At 37.2% G+C, this 25,209-nt stretch overlaps 1 protein-coding gene and 1 non-coding gene across 9 annotated transcripts in view; both read right to left on the reverse strand.

The window, feature by feature from the left end:
- Window positions 1–25,209, reverse strand: part of DOCK3 (dedicator of cytokinesis 3) — a 719,821-nt gene that overhangs the window by 345,727 nt on the left and 348,885 nt on the right. For 7 of the 8 annotated variants that reach the window (XM_077129171.1, XM_077129169.1, XM_077129173.1 and 4 more), the window contains one exon: window positions 23,851–23,947. In XM_077129171.1, coding sequence (XP_076985286.1) covers window positions 23,851–23,947 — 97 coding nt within the window. Of the gene's footprint in view, window positions 1–23,850; window positions 23,949–25,209 lie in introns of those variants that run through there. The other variant, XM_077129175.1, reaches the window with a different exon arrangement.
- On the reverse strand, window positions 14,825–14,896 carry TRNAG-UCC (transfer RNA glycine (anticodon UCC)). The gene has a single exon. It is a non-coding gene; the product is annotated as a tRNA-Gly (tRNA).

Below are 25,209 nucleotides of genomic sequence, written 5' to 3' on the forward strand. Positions count from 1 at the left end.
CACATATACTAATAAAGATCTATAGACTTTTACCTGTAATGTTATATGACCTTTCACATATGGCAGTGACATTATTTTTCAAGCAAACAAATAACTAAGAATTTTTTTTTTTCATTTCAAATCAATAGACCATCAATTCAGGAAATGCGTACATATACCACATTTTGTTTATCCATTCATCAGTTGATGGACACTCTGGCTGATTGTATCTTTTGGTACTTGTGAATGGTGCCAATATGAATACTGGTGTGCAAGTATCTGATTCACTGCTTTTGTAGAAGGACTGAAGGGTCATATGGTAATTCTATACCTGATTTTCTGAGGAAACACCAAATTGTCCTCCACAGCAGCTGAACCATTTTATATTCCCAACAGCAATGCATGAGTGTTCCTGTTTTTCTACATCCTAACACTTGTAATTTTGCATTTTAATATAGCAGCCATTCTAGTAGATGTTAAATGATATCTCCTTATGATTCTGATTTACATTTCCCTAATTAATAATGATGTTGAGCATCTTTTCAGGTTTGTTTTTTTGTTTGTTTTTGCCATTTGTGTACCTTCTTTGGAGGAACGTTTATTCAAGTATTTTGCCCATTTTTAAATTGGGTTGTTTGTCGTTTTATTGTTCAGTTGACTTTTTCTTTCATTTAAAATGGAAACTCCTGAAGGACAGGGGCCATATCATGAACTTTGGTATGGTATTTTACCTAGGATCAAAACTGCATGGCTAACTATGGAGGTAATGTAATTTCAGTGATAAGTAAAAACATTCTGATAAATTTTACAAACCATGAAGCATGAAATACATATATCATGACAGGTGAAATGTTTCTCATTTACCAATTGACTGTAATTGACCAATTTTAAAATACTGGCATATTTACATGGAGATAACATAGGATGAATTTTTAATACTCCAACTAAGAACACTAACTGGTGAATATATACCTAAGAATAATTCTTCTTAGTTAGCATCTGATGCATAATGCCCCATTTTATCTTGTTAGTGGCAAAAAACAAAGGTGGCTACACATTATACTAAAGCAGCTGAGCTCTCTGACCAATCTTTCAAACTGAGGAGTAAAGAAACATGGTGACTGAAGAGGTATGGACACAAAAATTGGAAGAGAGAATTGTGTTAGGCAGAATTCTAAAGATGTTTCCCAATGACTCCCACTTCCTGATTCAATCAAACACCAAACAAGCTAATGCTGTGAAAGAACTTTGCAGATGGAATTAAGGTTACTAATCAACTGAATTTAATAGCAGATTATCTTGTTATTCAGGTGAGTCCAATGTAATCACAAGTGCTCTTAAGAGTCTTAGACCATAAAACACTTCTATGAAAGCCTCAACATTTTCTTTCCAAATCTATCATCAAGATAGCAAGCATCAGAGGTTCCAGGAAGATGGCCGAATAGGGTAGCTTGAGTTCAGCCCTGCTCCACAGAAAAAGTAAAGGGATGGGAGGATGACTGAGACAGCCACTCAAGAGTGCAACTGACTGGGGAGAGCCTTCTACACCACATAAGACAGCCCTGGTTGCACAAGCTGAGGAACTGAGAAGTAGAAAGCTGGAACCTGGCATATAGGTGTGGAGCCCATGGGAGTGCACAAATGGGGAGACAAGTATTAGAAAGTAAGCAAAGCCACATTTCTTGCATGCACTACCCTCACCAGTGCAGTCCCATGACCTGTGACTCACCTCACACCTGATGCACCCAAACCCCGTCATCCACCCCCACTCCCCAAGCTTCAAGCATCCCGGCCCCACCAACCCTCAGCTTGTGTAACCACCCCACACCCCCACCCCAATGCAGCCAATATACCTCTACTGCACCCCTTCCAAGCACTACCTTCTCCTCCCTCTTCCCTGCAAGCTGTTGCCAGCACATAAAAGCCTCCAATGCATGCCTTCATACCTAGGCTACACCCGCCCCCATCCATACTGTCGCAAGCCAACCTGCCCCCGCCCTGAGCTCTGCGCATCAGTTTACATCACTTCTAGACCCCTGAATGTGTACACGCTCCCAATTACGTCCTTCAGCTCTGGGAATATTACTTAGGGCACTCCTAGACCCACACATGTGCATGGCCCTCAGTCACGCTTCCCAGCTCTGAGAAAGCGCTGACCTGCCGCAGCCAGGTCCCAACTACCCCAACCCACAAAGGCATAATGCTGACCTGCTGCACCCACACAGGTATATACTCCCAGGCCACTCTGCACCCACATTCACAAGCACCAGCGTAACATCCCCAATCGGCGCATATACCTTCCCTGCAATGAATCACCACACTGTTGTGCCCCACCCCATACCCTGCACTCTGCTGCACAACCATTCCACAAACATTAGACTTTAGACTACTGAAAAAACACAACTCCCAAAGTAAATCAATCAAGATATTTACATGCAATGAAAACAACAGAAGATCACTAAGCATATCACAATGCAGACAGATATGGCCTTGCCTAACAATAAAATTAAAACACCACAGGAGACACAGACTCTGGAACAACTAATAAAAGATGTTCATATAACTCTCCTTAATAAAATAACTGGCATGGCAATTGAAATAAAGGAGATCAAGAAGACAGAAGAGCATAAAGAGGAATTTGAAAGAATAAACAGAAAAATAGCAGATACCACAGTGATTAAAGGCTCTTGACCAAATAAAAACATACTAGACACACAGAACAGCAGATTTGAAGAGACAGAAGAAAGAATAAGCAATCCGGAGAACAAGATGACTGGCTTCGATCATGCAAAACAGTAGACGGCAAAAAAGATGGAAAAAATTGAACAGAATTTCACGGAAATGATAGACAAAATAGAGCGCACAAATAGAATCACTGGTGTCCCAGAAGGAGAAGAGAGGAGTAAAGAACTAACAAGAGTAGTTAAGGATATAATGGGAAAAAACTTTCTGACCCTCATAAAGAACATAAATAAAGAAGTCAAAGAAGCCCAAAGAATTCCAAACAGAATAAATCCAAATAGTCCTTCCCAAAGGCACATACTAAAGTTTCTCAAACGCTGAAGAGAAGCAGAAAATCCTGAAAGTGGCAAGAGAAAACCAATCTACTACATACAAGGGTAATCAAATAAGACTGAGTTCAGACTACTCAACTAGCACCCTAGAGGTGAGAAAGCAGTGGTATGATATATTCAAGATCCTGAAAGAGAAAGAATTCCAGCCAAGAATTCTGTACCCAACCAAACTGTCCTTCAAAATTGAAAGAGAGATATTAAAGTTTTTGCAAAGAAAGAAGTCCTGAAAGAATTTGTCAACAAGAGACCGGCCCTATATATAAGATACTACAAGGAGTTCTTCTGGCTGAGAAAAAAAAAGACAGGAGAGGGAGGTCTGGAGGAGGGCACAGAATGGAAGAATACCACTAAGGATAATTTAAAGAATACAAAGAGAAAGGGGGAAGAGAATATATAGATTTGACAAATAAAATTAAAAACATAAGATGGTAGAATCAAGAAATATCTTTTTACTAATAACTTTGAATGTTAACAGACTAAAAATACCAACTAAAAGATACAGATTGGGAGAATGCATTAAGAAATACAATTGCTCTAGTTTGCTAGCTGCTGGAATGCTATATACCAGAAACGGAATGACTTTTAAAAAGGGGAATTTAATAAGTTGCTAGTGTACAGTTCTAAGGCCGAGAAAATGTCCCAATTAAACAAGTCTATAGAAATGTCCAATCACAGACATTCAGGGAAAGATACCTTGATTCAAGAAGACTGAGGAAGTTCACGGTTTCACTCAAAAGTGAGAAGGCACATGGCAAACACAGTCAGGGCTTCTCAGCTGGAAGGGCTCACAGAGAATGCAGTGTCATCTGCTAGCCTTCTCTCCTGGCTTCCAGTTTCATGAAGCTCCCCGGGAAGCGTTTTTTTTTTGTTGTTTTTGTTTTTTTATTAATTAACGGAAAAAAAGAAATTAACCCAACATTTAGAAATCATACCATTCTACATATGCAATCAGTAATTCTTAACATCATCACATAGATGCATGATCATCGTTTCTTAGTACATTTGCATCGGTTTAGAAGAACTAGCAACACAACCGAAGAAGATATAGAATGTTAATATAGAGAAAAATATAAAAGTAATAATAGTAAAAACAAAACAAAACAACACAAAACAAAAACCTATAGCTCGGATGCAGCTTCATTCAGTGTTTTAACATGATTACTTTACAATTAGGTATTATTGTGCTGTCCATTTTTGAGTTTTTGTATCTAGTCCTGTTGCAGTGTCTGTATCCCATCGGCTCCAATTACCCATTATCTTACCCTGTTTCTAACTCCTGCTGGACTCTGTTACCAATGACATATTCCAAGTTTATTCTCGAATGTCGATTCACATCACTGGGACCATACAGTATTTGTCTTTTAGTTTTTGGCTAGACTCACTCAGCATAATGTTCTCTAGGTCCATCCATGCTATTACATGCTTCATAAGTTTATCCTGTCTTAAAGCTGCATAATATTCCATCATATGTATATACCACAGTTTGTTTAGCCACTCGTCTGTTGATGGACATTTTGGCTGTTTCCACCTCTTTGCAATTGTAAATAACGCTGCTATAAACATTGGTGTGCAAATGTCTGTTTGAGTTTTTGCCCTTAATTCCTTTGAGTAGATTCCCAGCAATGGTATGGCTGGGTCGTATGGCAATTCTATATTCAGCTTTTTGAGGAACCGCCAAACTGCCGTCCACGGTGGTTGCACCATTTGACATTCCCACCAACAGTGGATAAGTGTGCCTCTTTCACCGCATCCTCTCCAGCACTAGTCATTTTCTGTTCTGTTGATAATGGCCATTCTGGTGGGTGTGAGATGATATCTCATTGTGGTTTTGATTTGCATTTCTCTAATGGCCAGGGACATTGAGCATCTCTTCATGTGCCTTTTCGCCATTTGTATTTCCTCTGCTGAGAGGTGTCTCTTCAAGTCTTTTTCCCATTTTGTAATTGGGTTGGCTGTCTTTTTGTTGTTGAGTTGAACAATCTCTTTATAAATTCTGGATACAAGACCTTTATCTGATATGTCATTTCCAAATATTGTCTCCCATTGTGTAGGCTGTCTTTCTACTTTCTTGATGAAGTTCTTTGATGCACAAAAGTGTTTAATTTTGAGGAGCTCCCATTTATTTATTTTCTTCTTCAGTGCTCTTGCTTTAGGTTTAAGGTCCATAAAACCGCCTCCAATTGTAAGTTTCATAAGAGATCTCCCTACATTTTCCTCTGTTTTATGGTCTTAGACCTAATGTTTAGATCTTTGATCCATTTTGAGTTAACTTTTGTATAGGGTGTGAGATACGGGTCCTCTTTCATTCTTTTGCATATGGATATCCAGTTCTCTAGGCACCATCTACTGAAGAGACTGTTCTGTCCCAGGTGAGTTGGCTTGACTGCCTTATCAAAGATCAAATGTCCATAGATGAGAGGGTCTATATCTGAGCACTCTATTCGATTCCATTGGCCGATATATCTATCTTTATGCCAATACCATGCTGTTTTGACCACTGTGGCTTCATAATATGCCTTAAAGTCAGGCAGTGCAAGACCTCCAGCTTCGTTGTTTTTCCTCAAGATGTTTTTAGCAATTCGGGACATCCTGCCCTTCCAGATAAATTTGCTTATTGGCTTTTCTATTTCTGAAAAATAAGTTGTTGGGATTTTGATTGGTATTGCATTGAATCTGTAAATCAATTTAGGTAGGATTGACATCTTAACTACATTTAGTCCTCCAATCCATGAACACGGTATGCCCTTCCATCTATTTAGGTCTTCTGTGATTTCTTTTAGAAGTTTTTTGTAGTTTTCTTTATATAGGTTTTGTGTCTCTTTAGTTAAATTTATTCCTAGGTATTTTATTCTTTCAGTTGCAATTGTAAATGGGATTTGTTTCTTGATTTCCCCCTCAGGTTGTTCATTGCTAGTGTATAGAAATGCTACAGATTTTTGAATGTTGATCTTGTAACCTGCTACTTTGCTGTACTCATTTATTAGCTCTAGTAGTTTTGTTGTGGATTTTTCCGGGTTTTCGACGTATAGTATCATATCATCTGCAAACAGTGATAGTTTTACTTCTTCCTTTCCTATTTTGATGCCTTCTATTTCTTTTTCTTGTCTAATTGCTCTGGCTAGAACCTCCAACACAATGTTGAATAATAGTGGTGATAGTGGACATCCTTGTCTTGTTCCTGATCTTAGGGGGAAAGTTTTCAATTTTTCCCAATTGAGGATGATATTAGCTGTGGGTTTTTCATATATTCCCTCTATCATTTTAAGGAAGTTCCCTTGTATTCCTATCTTTTGAAGTGTTTTCAACAGGAAAGGATGTTGAATCTTGTCAAATGCCTTCTCTGCATCAATTGAGATGATGATGTGATTTTTCTGCTTTGATCTGTTGATATGGTGTATTACATTAATTGATTTTCTTATGTTGAACCATCCTTGCATACCTGGGATGAATCCTACTTGGTCATGATGTATAATTCTTTTAATGTGTTGTTGGATACGATTTGCTAGAATTTTATTGAGGATTTTTGCATCTATATTCATTAGAGAGATTGGCCTGTAGTTTTCTTTTTTTGTAATATCTTTGCCTGGTTTTGGTATGAGGGTGATGTTGGCTTCATAGAATGAATTAGGTAGTTTTCCCTCCGCTTCGATTTTTTTGAAGAGTTTGAGGAGAATTGGTACTAATTCTTTCTGGAATGTTTGATAGAATTCACATGTGAAGCCGTTTGGTCCTGGACTTTTCTTTTTAGGAAGCTTTTGAATGACTAATTCAATTTCTTTACTTGTGATTGGTTTGTTGAGGTCATCTATTTCTTCTTGAGCCAAAGTTGGTTGTTCATGTCTTTCCAGGAACCCGTCCATTTCATCTAAATTGTTGTATTTATTAGCGTAAAGTTGTTCATAGTATCCTGTTATTACCTCCTTTATTTCTGTGAGGTCAGTAGTTATGTCTCCTCTTCCATTTCTGATCTTATTTATTTGCATCCTCTCTCTTCTTCTTTTTGTCAATCTTGCTAAGGGCCCATCAATCTTATTGATTTTCTCATAGAACCAACTTCTGGTCTTATTGATTTTCTCTATTGTTTTCATGTTTTCAATTTCATTTATTTCTGCTCTAATCTTTGTTATTTCTTTCCTTTTGCTTGCTTTGGGATTAGCTTACTGTTCTTTCTCCAGTTCTTCCAAGTGGACAGTTAATTCCTGCATTTTTGCCTTTTCTTCTTTTCTGATATAGGCATTTAGGGCAATAAATTTCCCTCTTAGCACTGCCTTTGCTGCATCCCATAACTTTTGATGTGTTGTGTTTTCATTTTCATTCGCCTCGAGGTATTTGCTAATTTTTCTAGCAATTTCTTCTTTGACCCAGTCATTGTTTAAGAGTGTGTTGTTGAGCCTCCATGTATTTGTGGATTTTCTGGCACTCCGCCTATTATTGATTTCCAACTTCATTCCTTTATGATCCGAGAAAGTGTTGTGTATGATTTCAATCTTTTTAAATTTGTTAAGACTTGCTTTGTGCCCCAGCATATGGTCTATCTTTGAGAATGATACATGAGCACTTGAGAAAAAGGTGTATCCTGCTGATGTGGGATGTAATGTCCTATAAATGTCTGTTAAGTCTAGCTCATTTATAGTAATATTCAGATTCTCTATTTCTTTATTGATCCTCTGTCTAGATGTTCTGTCCATTGATGAGAGTGGTGAATTGAAGTCTCCAACTATTATGGTATATGAGTCTATTTCCCTTTTCAGTGTTTGCAGTGTATTCCTCACATATTTTGCGGAATTCTGGTTCAGTGTGTAAATATTTATGATTGTTATGTCTTCTTGTTTAATTGTTCCTTTTATTAGTATATAGTGACCTTCTTTGTCTCTTTTAACTGTTTTACATTTGAAGTCTAATTTGTTGGATATTAGTATAGCCACTCCTGCTCTTTTCTGGTTGTTATTTGCATGAAATATCTTTTCCCAACCTTTCACTTTCAACCTATGTTTATCTTTGGGTCTAAGATGTGTTTCCTGTAGACAGCATATAGAAGGATCCTGTTTTTTAATCCATTCTGCCAGTCTATGTCTTTTGATTGGGGAATTCAGTCCATTAACATTTAGTGTTATTACTGTTTGGATAATATTTTCCTCTACCATTTTGCCTTTTGTATTATATATATCATATCTGATTTTCCTTCTTTCTACACTCTTCTCCATACCTCTCTCTTCTGTCTTTTTGTATCTGACTCTAGTGCTCCCTTTAGTATTTCTTGCAGAGCTGGTCTCTTGGTCACAAATTCTCTCAGTGACTTTTTGTCTGAGAATGTTTTAATTTCTCCCTCATTTCTGAAGGACAATTTTGCTGGATATAGGAGTCTTGGTTGGCAGTTTTTCTCTTTTAGTATTTTAAATATATCATCCCACTGTCTTCTAGCTTCCATGGTTTCTGCTGAGAAATCTACACATAGTCTTCTTGGGTTTCCCTTGTATGTGATGGATTGCTTCTCTTGCTGCTTTCAAGATCCTCTCTTTCTCTTTGACCTCTGACATTCTAACTAGTAAGTGTCTTGGAGAACGCCTATTTGGGTCTAATCTCTTTGGGGTGCGCTGCACTTCTTGGATCTGTAATTTTAGGTCTTTCATAAGAATTGGGAAATTTTCAGTGATAATTTCTTCCATTAGTTTTTCTCCTCCTTTTCCCTTCTCTTCTCCTTCTGGGACACCCACAACACGTATATTTGTGCGGTTCATATTGTCCTTGAGTTCCCTGATACCCTGTTCAAATTTTTCCATTCTTTTCCCAATAGTTTCTGTTTCTTTTTGGAATTCAGATGTTCCATCCTCCAAATCACTAATTCTATCTTCTGTCTCTTTAAATCTATCATTGTAGGTATCCATTGTTTTTTCCATCTTTTCTACTTTATCCTTCACTTCCATAAGTTCTGTGATTTGTTTTTTCAGTTTTTCTATTTCTTCTTTTTGTTCAGCCCATGTGTTCTTCATGTCTTCCCTCAATTTATCGATTTCATTTTTGAAGAGATTTTCCATTTCTGTTCGTATATTCAGCATTAGTTGTCTCAGCTCTTGTATCTCATTTGAACTATTGGTTTGTTCCTTTGACTGGGCCATATTCTCAATCTTCTGAGTGTGGACCGTTATCTTCTGCTGCTGGCGTCTGGGCATTTAGTCAGATTTCCCTGGGTGTCGGACCCAACAAGGTTGTAAGATTTTTCTGTGAAATCTCTGGGTTCTGTTTTTCTTATCCTGCCCAGTAGGTGGCACTCGTGACACACGTTTGTCTCACGTGTTTGGAAGGGATCCCCCCGGTCACCGTTCTCCGCGGCCTGGGGATTTCCGATCCAATTCTCTCAGTTGGTTCGGGGGGCCGCGCGTGGTGGGGGCATCAGCCGCCGCAGCTTGAGGGGACCCTGTGGCTCCTTTATTAATTTCCCTATTGGTGTTTGGTTGGACCCAGTCCCTGCCACTGTCGGAAATTCTCTCCTCTCCCTGGAGGGGGGTGTCGGTCGCCAGCCGCAGCGGGCCCGGGGAATTCGCCACCGGACCAGGAAGCCGCCCACGGGGAAGGGGCATCGGTCGCAGGCCGCCGCAGCCTGGGGAATTCGCCACCGGACCGGGAAGTCGCCCGCAGGGGAGGGCCACCGCGGCTTGTGTAGCCCTCTGATCCGAGACTCGTAGCCGGACCAGGAAGTCGCCCGCAAAAGAGGGGCGCCGGCCGCCACGGCTTGGGAAACTTGCCTCTCCGAGACTCTCAGCCAGCCCGGGAAGGAGGGAGGGAGGAGCTCCGGCCGCCACAGCTGCCGCTGCTCGGGGGGTCGCGCACCACTCAGGTATCTCACCGCAGCCGAGTCTCGCAGTCAGACTAGCCAGTCCAGACTGGGGTACGCTGTGTGTCCATTCCCTGCCATGGCCCTGGGAGCTGTTCTGCACTGTTTCTGTTCACCTAGTAGTTGCTCTGGAGGAGGAACTAAGACGCACGTACCTTACTAAGCCGCCATCTTCCCAGGAAGCGTTTTCTTTTTTTATTTCCAAAGGTCGCTGGCTTGTGGACTCTCTGCTTCATGGTAATGCAGCATTCTTTGCTCTCTCTGAATCTCCTTCATTCTCCAAAATGTTTCCTCTTTTATAGGACTCCAGAAATTTATCAAGACCCACTCAAATAGGTGCAGACACGCCATCACCTAATCCAGTTTAACAACCACTCTGATTAAATCACATCTCCCAGGAGATGATCTGATTACAGTTTCAAACATCCAGTATTGAATAGGGATTATTCTACCTTTACAAAATGGGATTTTGATTAAAACATGGCTTTTCTGGGCTCCATACATCCTTTCAAACCAGCACAATAATCCAACTATATGCTGCTTATAAGAGACTCATCTTAGAAACAAGGATACAAAGAGAATGGAAGTGAAAGGATGGAAAAAGATGTTTCACCCAAGTTGTAATCAAAAGAAAGCAGGAGTAGCTATACTAATATCATACAAAACAGACTTTAAATGTAAAGACATCATAAGAGACCAAGAAAGACACTATATGCTAATTAAAGGGTCAATTCACCAAGAAGATATAACAATCATATTTGTATATGCTCCCAATCAAGAGCTTCAAAGTACATGAGACAGATATTGGTAAAACTGAAGGGAGTGATAGACGTTTCAACAATAATAGTAGGAGATTTCATTACAACACTCTCCTCTAGAGACAGAACAACCAGATAGAAGATCAACAGGAAACAGAGAAGGTAAATAACTTCATAAACGAATTAGATCTAAAAGACATATATAGGTCACTGCACCCCAAAGCACAAGGTTATACATTCTTTTCTAGTGCTCATGGATTATTCTCCAGGATAGATCATATGCTGGGGCACAAAACAGGTCTTCATAAATTTAAAATGGCATGATCACTTTTAGAAAATGCTTATAAGAAAACAGGGGCCTACATTATAAGCTTTTAGAGCAAACACATTAAGTCCGGAGAGGTGATTATTATTTCTGGATTTTCAGAGGTTATTATATATATATATATAACCTATTATTTAGAGATAAGAACGAAGCCGAACTGGTTGGGGTTAGAGTAATTCAGAACATAGGGGTAAGAAAGACAATGTCTATTATTTTAAAAACACACATACACTTTGAGGCCAGTGGAACAGTGTTTTATTTGATCTGGAATTGAAATTTTTTGTAGTGCATAATCTAATTCAACCTATCTGTATACCTCATTTGAACAACTGAAACACAGGAAGCACAGAATAAGAAAAAGGTCCTTTAATCCTGTATAGATTATTGTAATGCCTAGAAATATCTTAGAGTATATTAGCCAGATAATCAAAAATGTCAAAGTCCCCTGAGAGAGGGGAGAAAGACTATGGAATTATTAAACCTTACCATCATGGAATCTCCTGATACTGTGTCAAACTTTAGGATGCTCAAAAAAATCAATAGGCTATGCCCATGGTCATGAAGTTTATTCTTGTGAAGCTTATGTAGGTAGCACAGATGCTTAGACTACCTATAGACATCCCTAAAAGTTGCTTCTGGTGGACCTCTGTTGTTGCTCAGAGGTGGCCTCAGTCTCTCTAAGCTCAGCTTTGTAAGAGAAATCATTGCCCTCCCCACTACATGGTACATAACATCCAGGGTGAAAGTCTCCCTGGCAATGTGGGAGAGAACTTCCAGGGATGAATCCAGACCTGGCACCATGGGATCAACAATTACATCCTGACCAAATGGTGGGAAAGAAGTATAATTAATAAAGTATCAGTGGGAGAGAGAGTTCAAATAGAATCGAAAAGTTACTCTGGAGGTTACTCTTACGCAAGCTTCAGGTAGACCTTGCTACCTATCATAACCTGCCAACCCCCAACCAGGACCATTCCAGTCAATCCTAAGGAACACCTAGGGTAATATATAAGATTCCACAAGGGTTCCAGGCACTAGAGTAACTTGCTAGAAACCTACACCCTCCAGATGGGTCCCTGGTTCAGATAAGTCCTGAAATCTAGCCCAGCCTCTCCAGAACAACAGATAGTTTTATCTCCCTACCCCATATTAGTGACAGACCCTTCTAATAACAAACATTTAGAATTGCCATAGCCCAAACAACCCCAAAGAGAGGTGTGGAAAGATAAAAGGTGATGGTAGAATTATACATAGAAGACGGGACTTAACATGAATATGAATGTTAAATCATTAAATTGATATCTCTTTTAGCCTCCAGTATTTCAGAGCAGCTAGAAGCGAAAACCTAAAATTATGAAACTGTAACCCATGTCAAAGTCTGAAATATATTCTACAACTAACTGTGGTGCTGTGCTTGGAAATTTATAGCTTTTTTTGTATATATGTGATTGTTCACAAAAAAAAAGAAGGAAAAAGAGTCATCTGTGATGATAAAAAATATTTAAGCTCTAGCCTCCGATATTCTGGAGCAGCTAGAAGGAAAACTATGAGAGGATCGTATGGTAGCCCTTGACAAACTCTGGGATTTATCCTGTAACCACTTTTTGAAGAGTGCTTTGAAAACTATTGCTTTTTTATTTCTTTGCTTTATATATACATATACCATACAATAAAAAAAGTTTAAAAGAAACAACCAATATCTGTCCAAATTAATTAAATTCACTAACTCTTGCTAAAAGCATTTTTTTAAATACCAAAAAACACCAAACAAATGAAAACATTCATAACTTCTGATCATTCCGTTCTACATATATAAACAGTAATTCATAATATCATCACATAGTTGTATATTCATCATCATGATAATTTCTTGGAATTTTTGCATCTATTCAGAAAAAGAAATAAAGAAAAAACAAAAAAATTCATACATACCAAACCCCCACCACTCCCCCCACTGATCACCAGCATTTCAATCTAAATTTATTTTAACATTTGTTACCCCTATTACTCATCTTTATTCCACATGTTTTACTTGTCTGTTGATAAGGTAGATAAAAGGAGCATCAGACACAAGGTTTTCACAATCACACAGTCACACTGTGAAAGTTACATCATTTTACAATCATCTTCAAGAAATACGGCTACTGGAACACAGCTCCACATTTTCAGGCAGTTCCCTCCAGCCTCTCCACTACATCTTGACTAACAAGGTGCTATCTGTTTAATGCGTAAAAATAACCTCCAGGATAACCTCTCAACTCCATTCGGAATCTCTCAGTCACTGACACTTTCTTTTGTCTCATTTCACTCTTCCCCCTTTTGGTGAGAAGGTTTTCTCAATCCCCAGATGTTGAGTCTCAGCTCATTCTAGGGTTTTTCTCAATCCCTTGACGCTGAGTCGCAGCTCATTCTTGGATTTCTGTCCCACGTTGCCAGGAAGGTCCACACCCCTGGGATTCATGTCCCATGTAGACAGGGGGAGGGCAGTGAGTTTGCTTGTTGGGTTGGCTGGAAAGAGAGGCCACATCTGAGCAACAAAAGAGGTTCTCTTGGGGGTGACTCTGAGGCCTAATTTTAAGTAGGCTTGACCTATCCTTTGTGGGGTGAAGTTTCATATGAACAAACCCCAAGTTTGGGGGCTCAGCCTATAGCTTTGGTTGTCTGCACCGCTTGTGAGAATATCAAGAATTCAACTTGGGGGAAGATGAATTTTCCCCCTTTCTCACAATTCCCCGAAGAGGACTTTGCAAATACTTTTTTTATTCACTGTTCAAATCACTCTGGGATTTATCGGGGCATCACTCTGGACAAACCAACAACATCTCATGTCCTACTCAAGGTTCCATGTACTTATGGTGTTCAGTTAAGCTGTCTACATAAGTTATATTAGGAAATGCACTAGTCAAAATGTAAATTTTGTACCAAATAAACATTTTTTGCTTTAGTCTCACACATAAGGTAGAATTTTAAACTCTTAATTACCATCTATTTTCAGCACCCTGCAGTAGTGACATTCCTTTGTTCTTCCTCATGCAAAAACATTTTTTAAATTTGTACATTTAGTCACTATCATTATACACTCTAGGCATTCCTAGATTATACCATCTCAGTCTTTATGGTCTATCTTTCTTTCTGATTTCATTTGCACCCCCAGCCCTCCTCCCTCTATCATTCTCACATTCAGCTTCATTCAGTGCTTTAACATAATTGTATTACAGTTAGGTAGTATTGTGCTGTCCATTCTGAGTTTTTACATTCAGTCCTGTTGCACAATTGCTAACAGCATTATTAATATGAAATCCAAAAGGATAAATTGAAAAGTATTTCAATCTTAAGTGTTCGTCAATTTATGTTAGAGTTTTTGTAGTCAATTTAAATAACTGTTGGTTATAATTAAAATCTTCTGCGTATTAATTCACAAGAGAACACTCTATAAAGTCATTATTATCTATTTTTATTATGAAATATTTGTTATAACCAATTTTTGTGCCTATATATCAAGGTCACAAATAAACTTTCCTTTACTTTAAGCTTCACATTTAGCTTGTTCATATAAAATGTAATATTTTAGTGAGAAAATAAAAATTACACTAGTTTTTTTCTTAATTATTGATTATTTGGCAAGCATTCTTATTTTAGCATTTGTTTTATAGTTTAAGACTTCAAAAAAACTTGAAAGATATTATACGGAAAGTTCCTGTTTATTCTTTACTCCTTCCTTTTCAGTCAATAAGACCTCATATTACACAGTACATTGTTAAAACCAGGAAACTGATATTGTTATAATACTATTAACTCAGGTATACAACTTATTTCAAGTTCACCCATTTTTACATATAGTCTTTTTTTTTTTAGATGCATGGTCCGGGAATCAAACCCAGGTCTTCTGCATGGAAGGCAGACATTCTAACCACTGAACTACCCATGCATCCTCTTTTTTTTGTTGTTAAATAGCTTTATGAAGTCTTATTGCATGTGCAGATGGGAATAACTACCATTGCAATCAGGATACAGAACTTTTCTGGTCAATCATTTCAAAAACTTTCTCCTGAAAACCCTTAATAGCACAGCCTGTTTCCAACCTTAACTCCTGACCAACACAGATCAGTTCTTCAACACAGTAATTCTGCCACTTTGAGAATGATATATAAACAAAATCATACAATATGTAACCATTTGAACTTAAATTTTTGAGGTAGCTGATGTCCTTAAAATAAATTCAAGTTGCTGAAAGTATCAATAGTTGTTCCCTTCTATTTCTAAGTAGTTTTCCTCACTGAAGGGCATTTAGACTGTTTCCTGTTTGGAGCTATTAGAAATAAAGCTTCTATGAACATTCATATACAAGTTTTTGAGTGAACATAAGTTTTCATTTCTCTAAGATAAATAGAAACGAGCATGATTGCTGGGTGATATGCTGAATACATGTTTAAATTTATAAGAAACTGCCAAATTGTTTACCATGCAGCTGTTCCATTTTACATTCTCATCAGCAATATATGTGGAGCTTCAGTTGCTCCACATCATCGTCAACACGTAGTATTATCAGTATTTTTTATTTTAGCCATTCTACAGGGATATAGCACTATGTTTTGATAGTAGTTAATGTGTGTGCTGGTTTGAATCGGTTCCGTACCCCAAAAAAGGCTATGTTCTTTTAATCCATTCTTGTGAGTGCAGACCTAACTTTCAATTAGGTTGCTTCCATGGAGATGTGACCCAGCCCATTCAAGGTGGGTCTAATTCCCTCCTGGGGTAGTTTATGAGAGGATAAAAGACAGAAACACCAGGAGAGAGGGTGCAGAGAGAAAACGCCCCAGGATAAGCAAGAAGGACCTACAGGAGTGGGAAGAGCCATTCTGAAACCAGAATCCAGGAGAAAAGGACCAGTAGAGGTCGCCATTTGCTTTCCTAAGTGACAGAGGAACCCCAGATACTAGCAGCCTTTCCTCATAGACGGTATCTTCCTTCTGATGCCCTAATTTGGACATCTTCACGGGCTTAGAACTGTAAATTTGTAAACTAAAAAATTCCATTGAAAAAGCCAACCCATTTCTGGTATACTGCATTCCGGCAGCTTCAGCAAACCAAAACAACATGGATCATTCTAATAGCTAATGACAGGAAAGTTATTTCATGTGCTTACTAGCTACCCATATGTCTTCTTAATGAAATGTTTGTTCACTACTTTTGCCAATTTTCTAATTCAATTGTTTGTCATATTAGTATTCAGCTTAAAGAATTTTTACATATTCTATACAAATATTTTGGCCTAAATGTGACTTGCGAATATTTTCTTCTAGTCTACAACTAACACTTCTACCCTCTTAACAGATCATTTGTAGAGCAAAAGTATTTAGTTTTTCTGAAGCCCAATTCATTGACTTTTCTTTTACGGACTGTTCCTTTAGTAGCATATCTAAAAACGTTTCCTGCCCCTAGATTATGAAAACTTTCTCCTATATTTTCTTCAACAAATTTTTTGTTTTAAAATTTTATATTTAGATATATGATCCATTTTGAGTCTTCTGTATACAAGGTGAGGCTTAGGTCAAAGTTCAGTTTTTTGCCTTTGAATGTCCAACTATTCTAACACCATTTGTTGGAAAGACTCTCTCTCTCCTTCACTGAATTACTTTCGCACCTTTGTCAAAAATAAATTGTCCATACCTGTGTGGACGTATTTCTGGATGATCTATTTTGTTACAAAGTAGAATGTCTCTATCTCTGACAATACCACTCTGTCTTAATTACTGTAGCTATAAGAAATCTTAAAATCAGGTAGAAGGATTCCTCCAATTTTATTCTTCTTTCTCAAAATTGTTTAGCTACACTAGTTCCTTTAGATTCCCATATAAATTTTATAATCAGCTTGCCTATTTCTACAAATAATTATTGCAGATTGTTTTAGGAATTGCAATAAATATGCAGATCAATCTGGATAGAATAGCTTTAATATGTGAATCTTCCAATCTATGAACATGTTAAGTCTCTCCATTTATATAGGTCTTTTTTATTGCATTTTATAACGTTCAAGTATGAAGAACTTGTACATATTTTTGTTGGATTTATACCTATATATTTCTTTGAGCAATTGTAAACGGTACTGAGTTTTTAATTTTGGTCTCCAACTATTCTTTGCTATTATATGAAACAGCATTGGGGTATATGTATGCATGAGTATGCATGTATACATACTGACTTGGTATCTTTAACCTCACTTCAAGCTTATTTGTTTTAAGAGATTTCTGTGGGGCTTTTTTTTTTTGGTAGACTTAAAGGGTTTTTTGTTATTTATAGATTCCTATCATCCATAGAATATATATATTCTACAGATACAGATGATATGATTTTCTATCAAACCATCTATAAAAAGGAACAGTTTTATTTTCTCATTTCCAATCTTCTTGTCTTTTCTTTGCTTTTCTTGCCTTACTGCACTGGTTAAGTCATCTAGTACTGTACTGAATAAGAGCACTGACAATATTTAACCACTAAGTATGATGTCCACTTAAACCCACTTTATCAAGTTGAGGAAATTTCCTTCTATTGCTAGTTTGCTAAGAGCTTTTAAAATGAATAGGTCTTAAATTTTCTAAAATGCTTTTCCTGAATCAACTGATATAACCAGGTGGATTTTATTCTTATAGAACGTTGATATAAAAAAAAAGAGAAAGAAAAGAAAAAAGAAAAAAAATAAAATGTTAATAGGATAGATCACATTAATTGGTTTTCAAATATCAAAACAGCATTGAATACTAAGCCACAACCTACTTGGCCAGGTATATTATACTTTTTATATACAGCTAGATTCAATTTGCTAATATTCTGCTGAGGATTTTTAATGTCTATATTCATGAGAAATACTGCTTTATTTACTGTCTTTTCTTTTGGTATCAGAGTAATTGTGGCTTCATAACATTCCCTCCTCTTCTATTTTTTAGAAGATATTGTATAGAACTGGTATTTTCACTTCCTTAAATGTTTGGTAGAATATACCAGTGAAATAATCTTGAAGCATTTTAATTAGAAATACAATTACTTTAATAGTTTCAAGATATTCAGATTATTTCATCTTGTGTGAGTTGTGGCAATTTATGATTTTTAATGATTGGTACATTTATCTAAACTGTCATTTATGTGTGTGGTTGGTTACATTATTTCTTATCAGCAGGTTTAATGTCTGTTAATATTAAAAAGCCCTTCTTTTAACCCTGATATGTGTAATTTGTGTTTTCTCTCATTTTCTTTAACAGTCTTGCTAGATGCTTATTGACTTTATCAATCTTTTCAAAACTCAGCACTGGCTTGATTGATTTTTCTCTATTGTATTTCTTTTTTTAATTTCATTTCTTATGTTTTCATCATCCTGATAGCTTTGCATTTATTTTCTTTCTTTTTTTAATTTCTTGAAGTTGGAGCTGAGATTGTTGATTTGAGACCTTTTTTTTTTTAACACTATAATTACTTAATGTTATAAATTTCATTCTTAGCTGCATTTCACAGATTTTTATATATGTTCTCTTTCATTCACTTCATTTTTTATTTTTCTGAAGACTTCCTCTTTAACCATGGATTATCTAGTAGTGTGCTATTTAATCTAGGTGTTTTGAGATTTTTCTGTTATCAATTTCTAGCTTATTTCCATTATAGACCGAGAATATATTTTGTATCAGTTTAATTGTTTTAAATTTATTTATTTGTTTTATAACTCAAGATATTGTCTACCTTGGAGAATTTGCCATGTGTGGAAAAATGGCCAAAGGTCACTATGTTTCCATAACGCAGATAAACATTCGGACCTTGGAACACCAGGACCTGCTGGGGTGGGACACAGTCCTGGTGAGCACATGAAAGTTTGCAGAAGGAAACATTCTGAATTTTGTACGGCATGCCTGAGATTAATGGTGATGTGGCAGTTCAGGCGAAAAACAACTTACTAACAACCTTGAAAGATACTTTCTGTTTTGAAGCTTCTCAATAAATATGATGAGGAACTCAGGGTCGAGGCTCTTGTCCTTTGAGACAGTAGTCCCCTGCTGTCATTTTAAAAGACTCTTCTGTGTGAGTGTCTTTATTTTTCAGATTTGTGTTGCCTTCCTCAGCTCCTTGTGCTGAGCTGGCCTCAGAAGCCATGCATGCTGGAATAGAATGTGTGTTATTTTATGAGGAGTAATATTCTATAAATGTGAAGTAAATCCTGTTGGTTGACAGCATTGCTCACGTCTTCTTTATCCTTGAAGAAGGACACTATTCCTGTCTAGTGATTGTATTGATCACTAAGAGAAAGGTGTATAAATCCTATCATATCATAGTTGATTTCTCTATTCACTTCTTTCAGTTTGTGTATCATTCATTTTGCAGCTCGTATATTTGGTACATACACATTTAAAATTATTATGTCTTCATAAAGAATTTTTTGGGGGGTAAGGGGTTACCAAATTACTTTACTTGAAGGAATGGCACAAATGAAAGAACTTAGTGGCTGTTCTGATACAACTTATTAAAAAGGCACAGGTAAAATAAATTCAACATGCATGTACTATGCACTGCCTTGGTGACCATGGATATCAACCCTGTAGCTATGGGGAAGTCAGCATAAAGCTTAATCTCATCATTATTGTTTACAAGCACACCTTAGTCATGCAAGTGGGAATCATTCATGCCAGTGGCCAGTTTGTACAGTTCAAGTGGTGACTGATTCACCATTTTCTCCAAGTTTAACACATACTCTACTGCATTAAGCCCAGTATCCCAGTCATCACATTCTGGTTTCCTGATATCCTGAAGGAAGACACTGTCACCACGTTGATTCTACAGCTTCATAAGTTTCTCAGCATCTTCCCTCTCCTCATGAGATTGGTGAAGAAAATATTTGGCAAAGTTCTTCAAAACCACAATTGCAGTCAAAGCAGTAAGATATGGACAGGTAGATGTATGAGGCATAGATATCCAGAATGACCTGATAGGTGATGGTGGCCCCAAGTCCTAGCTTCTAGCTTCTGGGCACCTGAGAGGTAGTAGTCATCATGGTGGTGGCCGAAGACATTATTTGATGTTCTTGTTTTCCTATCCCTGACATCAAAATTTTCTCATAATAACCTGGTTGCTTTCCTATCCCTGACATCAAAATTTTCTCATAATAACACAGCCATTTGAACTTCCTTTTGATTAGTGTTTGAAGCTATGGACTTTTCTCCCCTGTTAACCTTTAACCTCCCTACATCATTATATTTGAAGTGACTTTCTTATAGCCAATATACAGTTGGGTTATTTTTTTAAAATCCATACTGCCAATCTGTATCTATTAATTTGATTGTTTAGGCCTATTACATTTAATGTAATTACTCATATGTTAGCATTTAAAGCTGCTATTTAAGTATTTATTTTCTGTTTGTTCATCTGTTCCCTCTGTTGTATATTCTTGTTTTCCCTTTCATATTTTCCTATGGGGTCTAAACATTTTTAGTATTTCACTTTGGTTTATTTATCACATTTCTATATGACTTTGTATAGCATTTTCAGTGATTTCTGTAGAGATTACAATATGCATATATACCTTATTGGTCTACTAGTATCAGCATTTTAACACTTGAAATAGAATGTAGATAACACACCACAATTTAGGTCCTTATACCTCCTTATGATACACCTCTTATATATTACACATCTACATACACTGAAAACCACATCAATGTTATAATTTTTGCTTTTTGTCATCAAACTCAATTTTAAAAACTGAGTAGGAGAAGAATTTATTTACCCTTCTTTTTTAGTCTACCGAAGCTGCCAGAATGCAACACACCAGAGATGGTTTGGCTTTTAATAAAAGCAGATTTATTTAGTTAAAATTTTATGTTTTTCAGAGGAAAGGCAGCTAACTTTCGTCTGAGGTTCTCTGTTATATGAGAAGCATATGGTGATGTCTTCTGGCCTTCTTTCCTGACTTCTGAGTCCCAACAGTCTTCCCCAGGGTGATTCCTTTCTGCATCTCCAAATTTCTGGGCTAAGCTGCAAGTGCTCAGATGAAGTTTGCTGAGCTGCCTGGACTGTGCTGCACTGACCTCTCTTCTGACCTCTCTCTTTTAAGCCTCCAGCTAACTAAATTAAGCATCACTCATTGTGGGAGGCACTCCCCTTAGCTGACTGCAGATGTAATCAGCCACAGATGAATTTCGCACACTAATGATTCAAGTCCACAGCAACAGACCTAGGAACCACCAATTGGCCAAGTTCACACCTGAACCTAACTATCATACCTTCCATCGCTTTATGTATTTATTCCTGATGTCTCAAGTTTCCTTCCATTATTATCTCATTTCTATCTGAAGAACTTCCTTTATAGTCCTCCTTTTAGAGCAGGTCTACTGGCAAAAAAATTTTCTTTGCTTTCCCTCATCTAATAAGGTCCCAATTTATCCCTCATTACTAAATTTCCTGGATATATACATATATATATATATATACATATAATTTTTTTTTTCAGTTGATAAGTACTGGGTCACTTTCATGTGTATTTCATAGTTTCTGACGAGCATTCTGCTGTCATTTAAACTATGATTTCTCTAGTGGTGAGGTGACATTTCTCTCTAGTTGCTTTCAGGATTGTTTACTTTGTAGTTTTACTTTTAGCTCTCAGAAGTTTCACTACAACATATTTGGGTATATAATTCTTTGAGTTTATCCTGTGTGTCGTTCACTCAGTTCTTCAATATGTAAGGCTTATGTCTTTTGGGACGTTTTGGCTATTTTTTATAACTGTCTTTCAGCTCCACATTCTGTTCTCTTCATTTAGTCTCTTGAGGGCCTGCATGTTAGATTTTTGTTATTGTTCCAGGTCTCTGAAGCTAAGTTCACATATTTGTTAAATTCATTTTCTCACTGTAATTCAGAATAGATAATTTCTACGTATCCAGTTCACTAATTCTTTCCTCTATCATCTCCATTCTACTATTAAGCCTATCCAGCAACTTCTCCATTTGCAGTTATTATATTCTTCATTTATAATTGCAGGTGTTTTCATTTGTTTCTCAAGTGTTTGTACAATAGCTGCTTTAAAGTCCTTGTTGATCATAACATGTGAATCATCTCAGTGTTAGTACCTGTTGATTATCCTCTCCCACCAGAGATGAGATTGTCTTGATTTTTCATATGACAAGTAGTTCGAAAATCTATCTTGTAGATTTTAAGCATTATATAATGAGACTGTGGTTCCTATTCAAGTCTTCTATGGCAGATTGTCAACTGCTTTAGATTTGGAATGCATTCTCAGGCTCACTTTTTGTGAGCTGTGAGTCAAATTTCAATTTAGTTTAGGAAGTCTCTTCTGTTTTTTCCCACCTATGTGTTACCTAGATAACAGGACTCCATCTCACTGTCTATTCTGCATGGGCTTGGGAGACGAGAACAGTGACTCTTTCTAGCAGAGAGGGTGTGGAATATGGGGTTCTGCCCAGAGTATTCACCAGGGAGGGCTCTGCCTCATTAATTTAGGAGCATGGAAGTCAGATTCCCACCCACATACTCACTGAAGGAGGATAATACCTCATTACTGCAGGTGGAGTAAAAGTCAAAAATTCTAACCAAAGGCTCATCAAGGGAGGGATTATTCCACCTTACTTCAAAACAAGGGTGGAAGTCAGAGTTCTGACCACAGGACTTCGCAGGGTAAGGACACCATTTTTTAAATGCTTGATGGGAATGAAAATCAGAGTTCTACCCACAGGCTCCACTGTGAAGCGGCACCACCTTGCAACTGCTAGTGGAATGGGAATCAGAATTCCATCTACAGGCTCCAATGAGGAGAGGCAATGCCTTATTATTGTATAGAGGAGATAGAGTTTCTCCCACAGGTTCGTTCTGCTGAAGAGCCTTGTTATTCTATCTTCCTGTTAATGCAGGGGGAAGTGGTGCAAGAGAGGTCTCTGGCCATGGATTCTACTATTATAGTACCCACTGGGATAAGAGAAGGATGCAGCTTTTACTGTGGGTGTTCACCTAGTGAACAGGCATGTATGATTAAAATATTTCTGTCCTGTTGGGTCATTCTTCAATTAGAAAGAACAGTCTTTTCTTCTTCCTCTTTTTTCCTACTGGCATTCATTTCCAAGTTGCAGGCTTCTCTTATGCCCCAGGTCAAGACATGTAGGGGGTATGGAAAAATCCTGGGATATAACCACTGGATCAATCCTTCAGTCTCAAGGTCCCTGGCCAGTCCATCTTGTTTTGTTTTCTTCACCTTTTAGAGTTTTATGGTAATTGATATAAGTATTTTGTATAGGTTTTTTGTTGTGATTAGTGGGAAGAATAAAAGAGAATGTTTACTTCTTCTTGTTCACAAGAAACACTCTGACACTTACTTTTAATTTAGGTATTATAGTTGCTTGTGTGTCCTATCACCTACTACTCTCTAAGTTTCCTGAGTTTTTATTAATCTTTCTATTAATTGCTGGCCTAGCAATATATCATAAATGATATATTCTTCAAGATTAGTAGCTATGAAGACTGTTAATAAAACTTCTTGATCTTTTACCCACCATTAAGTTCACAAAAGACGAAAGTTAGGTAATCTTCAAGTTTGCTCATTCATGCAGTAAACATCTATTTCATGAAAGCATCTGGGGACAGTGATGCCAGTATAACAGCTGAGGTCCCCAGAATTAAAGAACTTACATTCTAGTGATTGAAGTGGGGTAGATGTCTGCAGACATATGAGCAGTGTGTTTTCTTCAGGGAAGACAAAATTCAATTAATACTAGCAAATACATCTGAAAACTGCAAATATTCAGAAATCTAAAAATGCAGAATTGAAGAGTTAATTTTTTTTTTCAGCTAATACAATGGAACTATAACAATCCAGCAAAACAGTTGTCAACTACTTACCACATACAATTGTTTCCATAGACTGGCCCATTCTTGCAGAGTTGCTGTAACCTCAGTCACAATAGAATCTTCGAGTGGAACCACAGTTTCATACTGCCTAGAACCAGAGCCACAAAAGACAGTCACATGATCACTGATATAATTTCAGTATACTGTCTGCTCTCTTTTACAATGTGTCTAACTCAAATTTTAAATTCATGAAAATATAAAAACAGATACATCTATAAAAAGATGTCTAACTGATCAAAGGCCCTTTTTCACTGATATCGCAATAATTGTAATTGAGATGAATTGATATAAAAGCACTCGGGTTTTACTAAAGAAACTCTCTATTTTACTTCTTTCTGTTTTAAAACTTTTTTCTCTAAGGAGAGATAATAACCCTGCCCAACTATTTCTTAAATTAATTTAAAAAGTTCTGTCCTTTAACATTTTCAGTTATTCAAATCAGTGCACGCCCTTGATAAAAAAGATGTGGTATACTGGGAAAAAAACAGACCCTAAGATTTGGAATAAAAAAAGGAATAAGCCCCATTTTATAATGCTGTGACATATTCTTGGAAACTAGTGTCAACAGAGAAATCCTGACCCTGGCAGAGGAATTCTAAACCTGGGAACAGAAGGGTATTTGGTTTACTTAGCCTACCTCATAAACAGCATTCACTATGGTCCAAGGCCCTATGCTAACAGCCAAAAATTTTTCAGTGAATAAAAATGGATGGAGACCCTTTTTTCAGAGAACTCTTAGTCTTGATAGGGAGTAAGGCAGATAAATAATCACAACAAACAGATACAGACAATGATAAACCTATGAAGGAAATGAAAGGGCACAATGAGGGATTTTAGTTGGAGATGTGATGATTTAAAATGAGAGCATCAGTGAAGGCTTTCCTGAAGAAGTTGTACTGAAACAAAGACCTGAAAGATGCAAAAAATATGACAGGGAAAGTACAGAGGTAAAAGTGAGGGATCAGGTATGGTGTCATCAGCAGAGGAAAGTATACAAGAAATCACTGAAACGACAAAGAATTTCATATATCCAATAACTGAAAGAAGGGGATGTGGCTGGGTGTAGGAGCCAGGGTTAATGGAACACCTGCGGAATTTATTGGGAGCAACTGGCTTCGGAGTGGCATCGGCAATAAACTGTGGAGACTGTTATCTGCTTAACTGGAGGACAGTCTGAGAGGGAGAGAATGTTTATTCTTAAGCCCCAAGGTCTTGTTAGCTATCTCTTGTATGTCGAGAGTGATATACTGATAAGTAGGCACTCTGTTTTTTCACGAAATGTATGCATGCTTTTAGTTACCTAAACCCTGCAGTATATAAGCAGGAACTAGTTAAGAATAAAGTTGTCTG

The sequence above is a fragment of the Tamandua tetradactyla genome, chromosome 15 (genome assembly GCF_023851605.1).
Source record: "Tamandua tetradactyla isolate mTamTet1 chromosome 15, mTamTet1.pri, whole genome shotgun sequence".
In the NCBI taxonomy this organism is placed as follows: domain Eukaryota; kingdom Metazoa; phylum Chordata; class Mammalia; order Pilosa; family Myrmecophagidae; genus Tamandua; species Tamandua tetradactyla.